The 9,411-nt window shown below is 27.5% G+C and overlaps 2 protein-coding genes across 2 annotated transcripts; both read left to right on the top strand.

Annotated features, from left to right (window-relative positions):
- Window positions 1–220: 220 nt before the first annotated feature.
- On the top strand, window positions 221–4,698 carry LOC142645934 (uncharacterized). The gene is made up of 5 exons (XM_075823500.1): window positions 221–229; window positions 345–384; window positions 678–939; window positions 1,060–1,202; window positions 3,767–4,698. The coding sequence occupies exons 3-5, from the start codon at window positions 782–784 to the stop codon at window positions 4,537–4,539; spliced, it is 1,074 nt and encodes a 357-aa protein (XP_075679615.1). The 5' UTR covers window positions 221–229; window positions 345–384; window positions 678–781; the 3' UTR covers window positions 4,540–4,698.
- A 221-nt stretch (window positions 4,699–4,919) lies between these two features.
- Window positions 4,920–6,792, top strand: LOC113789546 (protein arginine methyltransferase NDUFAF7, mitochondrial). The gene is made up of 4 exons (XM_027339098.2): window positions 4,920–5,292; window positions 5,382–5,777; window positions 5,846–6,376; window positions 6,448–6,792. The coding sequence occupies exons 1-4, from the start codon at window positions 4,984–4,986 to the stop codon at window positions 6,652–6,654; spliced, it is 1,443 nt and encodes a 480-aa protein (XP_027194899.2). The 5' UTR covers window positions 4,920–4,983; the 3' UTR covers window positions 6,655–6,792.
- Window positions 6,793–9,411: the final 2,619 nt, after the last annotated feature.

Raw genomic sequence — 9,411 nt, 5'->3', positions numbered from 1 at the left:
ATTGTTTTGTTTCAGTAGTGAATCATTTGTCGATAATTAATGAATGTAAATGTGAATAGAGTTTTCCGATTTATCGATATATACTCCAAGTTTTACTTTCGCATTTTTTTACCCTTATTCTATACAATCTATTCAGCTATTTAACATGATCAAAATATGACAAAATGATTCATTGATTTATAATAAACATTGTGAATGATCTTTTTTTTTGAATCGATGTTGTTGGTCGGTTAGATGTTGATGATCTGCAACAACAACAACAACTGTTTACTAATTGCCTTTTTTGTTTTGTTGTTGTTGTTGAATCTTTTATGGATTCTTGCTCTTTTGCTCATTCAAATCAGAAAATTTCAGGTTTTATCATCATCACCGGAAAAAAATCAAGTAAACCAAACAAACAACAACAAAAAACTAATCTTGTTCGATGCAGATGTGAAAATTTGTTGTTTTTACATTATACCGTTTACCATCTCACAGACCCATGGATAAAATCCATTGGGAATACTTTCCGCTATAAAACAAGAAAATGATGAAAGAAAGAAATTTGGTTTTGAATTGTTGACGTAGAAATATACAATATGAGAATATCCTCCGCATATAATTTTTCAATATTTGATTCATTATTCATTAATTTATTGTAACTAATTTTGTTTTTGTTTTTTTGCAATTTTTTAAAGATAATCGACAACGAAGATTTATTGTGAATGATGCAAAAAATAATGGTCGTAGTGGTAGTGGTGGTGGACAATATCAAAGACGATTACAATCACCATCATCATCGATGACAACTTCAACAACGACAACAACAACATCAACAACAATTATAAATCGTTGTTCACCAAAAACATTTGAAACATGTTTATCAATGATGCAAGAAGTAATGGAAAATTCATCATTAGCATTTCCAATCAATTCAAAAGATTTAGATATTACATGCCGGTATGTATATTTTCAATCGATTGATTGATTTATCATTTTTCATTTTTCTTTTTTTCAATCAATGAAAAAAATCAAATCAAATCAACATTGAAACAAACAAACAAACAAACAAACAAACAGGAAATTAAAATCGGGAGATTATTGTGCCGAAAAATATATACGTTCTTGTGCCGGTAATCGACAACGACATCTTTATCAGGATATTGTACAAGGATCGAAAAATGTTATCCGATTATTATGTCAACAAGGACGTACACAGCAATGTAAGTTTTTTATTTTTTTTCATTGAAAATGAAAATTGAAATCCAAAAATAACAAAAACACAAAAACAAAACAAAAACTCATTACGATTACACGCTGTGATGATGATGATGATGATAATGTTTGTGAAGTTAATTTCCAAATGAAGAAAAAAAAGCATTCAAAAATCTTAAATATGAAAATTCTTAAAACAAGAAAAACAAAAAAAAAATCTTGAATAAAGAAAATTTTGAATAGATGAAAATCATCCAATGAAACTGAAAACTGTCATTTAATTTTGATGATTATTGTCGAATATCCACACATAGAATATCCAAGAAAAAAAAACATTTTATTCTTACTTTCACAACATTGAAAATGAAACGTGAAATACGTGAATCATTTCTTCTTTTTTTTCTTCTACTATTTCTACTCAATGTATCTTCTCTTAAAAATAAAGAAGAAAATCACACATAATCTTCATTATTATTATTATTATTATTAGTTTATTTTTCCTATTTACACACACTTCCACTTTCCACTGTGTGTGTGTCCAAACATTTTCAAGAATGTTTTTATTTTTTCGTTTGGCGAATAAAATGATGATGATCATCATCATGGATAATCTTCAACCACATTCCAAAATATTATTATTATTATCATCACCAATTTCAAGGGAGAGAGAGAGAGAGAGAAAGTAAGAAAAAAATGATATTACATTATCCAATTTTATGTTTGTTTATAATAAACTTCTGAATGAATTACAATTACATTAGTGTAAAAACAAAGCCAAAACTATCAAAATCGATATGTGATGAAAATGTATGATATTGTGTGTGATTTGAAACAAAAAAAGAAAAAAAAACAAATTCAATTTTTAAATTTTCATCACTTTAAATTCATTATCAATATTTATTTATCGATTTGTGATCATCAAATTGATTTGTATCATCACGATGATGATGATGTGATGATAATGTTTTATTATTTTTTTCAACATTCCGATATAAAATTTGAATGAATTTCTTCGTTGATCATCATCATCATCATCATCATAATATTATTATTATTGATTATATAGAAGATTGCGCTATATAATTTTATTTTTCCGGAATTTTATTTTTCCTGTTTGTTTGTTGTTGTTGCTTTCTTCACACCGAAAATAAAAACAAACAAACAAAAAACATTGCAATCAAATACACCCATCACCGATAGAGAAAAACACATATGAGAATCACACACACACACCCATATGAATGAATATTCTCATCATATTGATGACATTCTTTTACATGACATCCATACAGATGATTATGATGATTATTATTGTCATGTTATCAAGGAAAACTTTTTTATTTCATTCAATTTATTTATCAATATTGTGATATTTTTTTCTCTCTCTCTCTCTCTGCAACATCACTTTGATCATCATCATTGATCCCGTAGGGATCATCATATAACAATCATAATCAACCAACCAAACAAACAAACAAATAAATAAACGGTAATCAATCGACCGTAATCTTTTTTTCTTTTACCGATATTTTTTTGTTTGTTTGTCGATCAATTTTCCATTTTTATGTTTGGTTTTGGTTTTACATTTTCATTCAAAAGTGATGATTTTTGTTGAAATTTTTCAATTTTTTGTTTCCATTTCTTTCATGTGATGACATTGAAACATCATCATATTTATGGAAATGAAATTGATTTTTTCCATCATCATCGTTTTGATATACAGGAAATGTAAATTGATTTTTTCTTTCTTTGATTTAAAGAAAATTTGTCGATTTTTTCCCAGTTTGATAATGTCATTTTTATAAATATTGTTTTTTTTTGTTTGAAAAATTTTCTTTGCAAAACAAAAATGAAAATTCAAACATTCTATTTCCAGAATCTTTTTTCTGGTTACATAAATCTTTTAGTTGCTGGTTGTTTTTCATCATCATCATCATTTTGGTTTTCACCCTTACACCAAAATGTGATGTATATATTCTTCTTTTGGGGGTACGAATAAGAATGGGGGAAAAAAAGTTTCTATTCGTTTGGTTTTCTTTTCAACCATCCAGCCATTCATCCATTCTTACGAAAAAAAATGGATAAAACTTTTTTTCCAGTTTTCAGAATATTTATTTGTTTTTTTTGCAAACAACTGGTAAAAAAACCCGGTACCCGAAAATCCAACGAAGAAAAAAATGAATGAATGAATGAATGAAAAAACAAAACGTCAACATTTGATGAAACATTGACTGCTGTTGTTGTTGTTGGTGATACCAACGAACCCAGCACGTACTATTCACATAAATCCCATTTTTTTTAGGTTAAAGAAAACTTTTTTTTTCGTTAACCGAAGAAAAGAAAAAAGATTATTTGTTCATGATATGACACACGAACACACAGAGAAGAATGAACACCGATCATCATGTTTTTTTTTGAAAGTTTTGCCATTTGTTTCCAAAAACAAAAAAATAAAATAAATAAATCTTTCAATAAATTTTAAATTTAAAATAATAATAAATTTTTTGTTTTGTTTTGTTTTGTTTTGTTTTGTTTTGTTTTCTGTTTTCCGTTTTCCTTTAAAATTTGACAGTATATCTACAATATGCTCCATGTTTAAAAGATATATCAATATCATCGCAAAAATGTTTGACAGTTGTTAGACGTTTTCAATCCATATCAAAAATGATGTCCGAAAATGAACAACAACCACAACAACAACCAGAACCGATAAATCGACAAAAAAATGATAATGATTTACGTTTATTAAAATTTTGCTGTGCATATCAGGAAAGTGTTGATTGTCAATTACAGAATGTAAGAAAATATTGTGGCCAAGAAGGTTTACGTTTTTTTGAACATTATATGTCTGAAATGACAAATTCATTGATTAATCAACATTGTGCTGGTTATACATATAGTGATAAATGTAAACGTTTACGTCGTCGACCACATAATCATAATCATAATAATAATCATCAACATCGTGGATCATTGGATCATCATCAATCACATCAAAAATCAAATCACCACCAACACCAACAACAACAACAACAACAACAATTGAATCCAAATAGAAAATTTATCTATTTTAATAATTCAACATTTGATCGTCATTTAAATTATAATTCAAATCAACATAATAATGAAGATTATGATGATGATATTGATAATTATTATGATAATATTGATAATGACGATGATGATTCGGACAATCAAAATGATGGAGATCGATCATCAATCGATTCTGATTCTAATGATTATCATAATTCAATATTATCAACAAATGGATCGATTATTTTGTTCGATTCAATCAGAATTAATTTGTTAATCATTTTATTGATCATTATTATGGCTGATCAATGATAAATCATGACATGAGACTTTTTTGAAAATATTCAGATTATTGATTAGCAATGAAAAATTAATTTGATAATTTCAAAGTTTCAAAAAAAAAATTAATCTTTTTACAAATATATTTTACAGGTCCACTTGCGAATATTTTTTTTGGACATCCATTTTCTGTTTGTTTGTAGATAAATATTTTTTTTGTTTGTTTGTTTTTTACATAGCTGATTGATTTAGATTGATTGATTGCAAAAAAAAATTTGTAGAAATTTGGAATATTAAACAAAACAAAACAAAATTCTATGAATAAAATAATTTGGATTTTAAAAAAAACGATTCCCCCGTGTCGCCATCTAATGTTTGAAAATCAAAAAAGAAAACTTATGTTTAGTTTTTTTTTGAGTTATTCCAAGAATCCTGTGTATATGAATCACATGTGATTCCTGAATACCGATCAACATAATGTTTTTCAAAACAAATTGGTTACCAAGATTAACATCGCGTAATTGTTTGTTATATAAATCATTATTTATTAAGAATTCTTTTATTCGATCATCATCATCACAATCAAATCACAATGAATCTAATAATGAATCATTATTACTTAAAGAGATTGTTAAACAAATTCAATTTACCGGGCCATTAACCGTTAATGATTATATGCGTTTAGCATTAACACATCCAAAATATGGTTTCTATATGCGTCAAGATGTTTTTGGTGAAAAAGGACATTTTATTACATCTCCGGAAATATCGCAAATATTTGGTGAGGTAAGGTAATTTATTTAAATAAAATATGTCGATAGAAAAAGAATGAATTAAAATCTTTTTTTTGAATTTTTTTGTCTAAAATTATTAAGCTAATTGCTATATGGATAATGTATCAATGGCAACAATATTCAAATGCTCGACAATTAGATATTATTGAATTAGGACCAGGACGTGGTACATTATCTGCAGATATTGCCCGTTCAATGGCACAATTTAATCAGACACGTCAATCAATAAATGATTTTCATTTACATTTGATTGAAATTTCACCATTTCTTCAATCGATTCAACATCGAAATCTTTGTGATAATGAAAAGTATATCATTGATAATAATAATCGGAAATCATCGAAAACCAAATATGGTCAATCGATTCATTGGTATCAATCAATCGATCAATTGAATCAATCAAAACGACAATCGAATCGTTTTCCAATATTCATTGCCAATGAATTTTTCGATGCATTTCCTATACATAAATTTATTGTAAGTAAATTCAAATTTTTCTTATCTTTTAAATCATCATTCAATTTGTTATTCATTAAAATGTTCAGAAAAATTCAAAACAACAAAAATGGAATGAACTATTAATTGATTATGATGAACAAAATCGACGATTACGTTGGATACAGGCACGAAATGAAACACCGATGATAAAATTATTATCATTAAATGGTCATTTTGATCGTTATTCATCATCAAATGTTGAACATATTGAATATAGTCCAACTATATTTGCAACTATCGATAAAATTATTGATTATATTGAACAACAATCAATAGAAAATGATAATAATGATGATATATCTGGCTGTATTTTAATATGTGATTATGGTTTTGATGATGATAATAAGGATAATCATCAAAAAGATCGTGATACATTTCGTGCATATTATCAACATAAACAATGTGATCCATTATTGAATCCAGGTATGGCTGATTTAACAGCTGATGTTGATTTTGCCTCTATTCGCCATCATGTTTTAAATCGACCAAAACGGATGATGAACAAAATGATACATTGTTTCGGTGCAATTGAACAGCGGCAATTTCTTTCGCAAATGGGAATTGGATTTCGTTTAAAAGTCTGTACTGTCAATTTAATCATTAATTTTTTATCTAATTTCTTTCAATGTTTTTTTTCTTCAATATACAGCAACTGTTACAACAACAACAATCATTCAATAACAATCAACATCCGGATAATAAAAATTATTCCAACATACAAAAAGAATTAATTAGCTCTGCACGAATATTAATGGATGAAATGGAAATGGGAATTAGATTTAAATTTATGGCCATTTTTATCGGTAACGAAAAGATAAAAATTGAAAAACCGGTCGGATTTTTGGCCAACGAATGAATTGAATTGAATTTGATTTCATGTTGTGTGTGTGAATAACTGAGCGAAGCTCAAAACACATCACCATTGTTGATTTAAGTCTATTCAATTTTTTTTTGTCATTCAAATAATAAATATTTCTGAATAACTTAAGGTTTATTTATGTGTGTGATGAATGACTTTAAGTCCATTTATAATGGTCATTTTTTTCAAAAGAAATAAAGAAAGGAAGGAAAAAAATAGATCAAATCTTTCATTGGTGGGCTTAACCATTAATGACTTTTTCATCTAGAGTTTTGTTTATCTAAAGGCTGTTGTTAATTTTCAATTTTCAACATTCATCAACTGAATCTTGGACTTGGAAAAAAATCCTAAAACAAATTTCAATAATCCAATACACATTCATTACGCAAAGCTAAGATTGAATCAATGAAATGAATGAATGAATGAAAAAAAAACTGAAAACCAGTTGATTCGAAACCAAGCAGTTTTGACCGGAAAAAAATATGATTGAAGAGAATGAGAATTTTTTTGAATAAAAAAAAATTCATTCACTGATTGACTTATGATGATGTTAAGCAATGTGAATGGACCATTGAATTTTTTTTCTTTGCCTCTATTCCGAATTTACAAACATACACACACGATTTGCCTTGCCCATTATTCTCATACGATGTTATTTTTTTTGTTGTTGTTTAGTGTGTATGTATGGTAAATTTTCTCTACTTTGTTTTCTTATATTGTCTATTTTTTTTATATATCTGAACATCATTCATTCACACACACACACACATGGTTGGCCCCAATTAGGTAAAAAGAAAAATACCTACGATACGAGATTGTATCCTTGATCTAATGATGATGATGATGATGATGTTGATAATGGTGTCGGCATCTTCAATCTAATGACTTGTTGTTGTTGTTCTATATATTTCGGTATCTTTTTTTCACCAATATTTCTCATCATCATCATCCACTATATGTTTGAAATCAAAAATTTCAAACCAAATTGATGTTTGTTTGGTTGTTTAGAGCAAAACAAAAAAAACAGACAAGAACTGCATTTTCAAACATCCAGGTAAAAAAAAAGAGAAAATGAAAACAAGTTTTTCATCATCATCATCATCGTCATTGACCGAAGGCAAATTAATTGATGGAAAAAAAACCTTCGATACCTTTTCGATTTTGATTTGGCTAGTTTGTTTTCTGCATACTTCATTGCTTCTCCTTCTGGCCAATCGTAACCATGAAATCAAAAAAAAAAAAAAATCTGTTTGACAGTTTTTTTTTTTGGTTCCAGAAAAAAATTTCACACATTTTTCCCTCTTATTAACTCGATAGAATAAGATGTAAAAATGATCAATTCAAGGGTTATATATCGGTCTTTGTTTTTGTTAGTGTTCGTTGTTTTTAACACCAATCATGAGAAACTACAACAAAATTTTTATATTATGGCTACGCTTTTGTTGTTGTTACAAACATGAACAACAAAACCTGATCAAACAACTACGATTGATTGATTGTAGTTTGAAATCGGGCAAGAAAAAAATCAACCGTATTTTCTTATCGAGCAAAAAAAAAAAGAAAAAATTATTGATCACCAATCAAGGAATCCATTCAAACAAACACTATTCGGATATAAGGTCATTATCATCATCGAGGTAATAGTAGTAGTAGTAGTAGTAGTGAAAAAAAAATTCAACGCTACCCATGTTATCAATAAGTTTTGAAGATCGATTATGAAAAAAATGGACCGAAAATGGTAATAATAAAAAAAATAAACAAGGTAAAAGGTAAACCACCATGACAACACCTCTGAATTTGTTCAATTTGGATTTTACATGTTTTTTTTCTTGCTACCATTACCGACACATTGCACATGCACAATCATAACAAAAAAAAGCAAACAAAAATCGATTCGAAATTTTTGATTAACAAGGATCAAAAAACCATTTCGTCGTTCAATATAATAATGGAGAATACATACTATGCTTGAACATACACATTCAAAGTATCAGAAAAAACTGTTCAACAAGTGGTAGTTGTGGTGGTTGTATATTGCCATCACGGTAAAAAAATACAACATTGAACGACTACGAACGAATAACGAAGCTATCAGTGTTTTGACTATTTGATGATGAAAAAAAAGCCTGATTGAATGGCTTGCCTGGCAATGCAACAAGTGTGTTGCCATCATTACAACAAACAACATAGATTCACTGTGTGGCCTTTCGTGTTCTGTTCTGTTCTTTTCTTTTCTTCGAGTTTCGTTGTAAAAGATTTCTTTTTGGATTTCTAAAAAAAATTTATCATTTTTTTTGTGAAAAAAAATATTATTAAACAGCAGCTGAAAGTATTGATTTGTTTAGTATCATTTTCGATTTTTTTATATTGTTCAATTTAAATTTATTTTGGATCGATTAAAATATTTCTTTATGAATGATTCGATCAAATAAAAGAAATATTATCATCATCATTTTAAAAGAGAGAAAAATTTGCATCCAATTTATCATGTGTCATTCATTCATCAATGATTTTCATTGCAATAATAATCATCATCATCTTTGTTGTACCATTTTCAAATGATAATAGTTTGATGATGATGATCATCATCATCGATAATATCGACAATAAAAAAAATAGAATGGCCATTCATTTTTAATGAATGATGACAATGCATATTATCATCGATTAATTTCGATCGATTGATTTCGTCAAATCGATATTTATCCAAATGAAATGTTGAATTCATTTTATTTTTTTGACTGTTTAATAGTC

Source organism: Dermatophagoides pteronyssinus, unplaced genomic scaffold (genome assembly GCF_027571235.1).
Source record: "Dermatophagoides pteronyssinus isolate colony J.1.1.1.1 unplaced genomic scaffold, Derpt_VIB-CSIC_2022.12 sq0030, whole genome shotgun sequence".
In the NCBI taxonomy this organism is placed as follows: Eukaryota; Metazoa; Arthropoda; class Arachnida; order Sarcoptiformes; family Pyroglyphidae; genus Dermatophagoides; species Dermatophagoides pteronyssinus.
Note: the sequence above shows the minus strand (reverse complement) of the source record. Positions and strands in the feature narration are given on the sequence as shown.

What these genes read in the sequence shown, in the direction of transcription:
- LOC142645934 (XM_075823500.1), top strand. Translation starts at nt 782, where the DNA reads ATGACAACTTCAACAACGACAACAACAACATCAACAACAATTATAAAT. An exon ending in GATTTAGATATTACATGCCG is followed by an intron (nt 940 to 1,059) that starts GTATGTATATTT and finishes ACAAACAAACAG; the next exon opens with GAAATTAAAATCGGGAGATT. An exon ending in ACAAGGACGTACACAGCAAT is followed by an intron (nt 1,203 to 3,766) that starts GTAAGTTTTTTA and finishes AAAATTTGACAG; the next exon opens with TATATCTACAATATGCTCCA.
- LOC113789546 (XM_027339098.2), top strand. Translation starts at nt 4,984, where the DNA reads ATGTTTTTCAAAACAAATTGGTTACCAAGATTAACATCGCGTAATTGT. An exon ending in TATCGCAAATATTTGGTGAG is followed by an intron (nt 5,293 to 5,381) that starts GTAAGGTAATTT and finishes AAAATTATTAAG; the next exon opens with CTAATTGCTATATGGATAAT. An exon ending in GAATTGGATTTCGTTTAAAA is followed by an intron (nt 6,377 to 6,447) that starts GTCTGTACTGTC and finishes TTCAATATACAG; the next exon opens with CAACTGTTACAACAACAACA.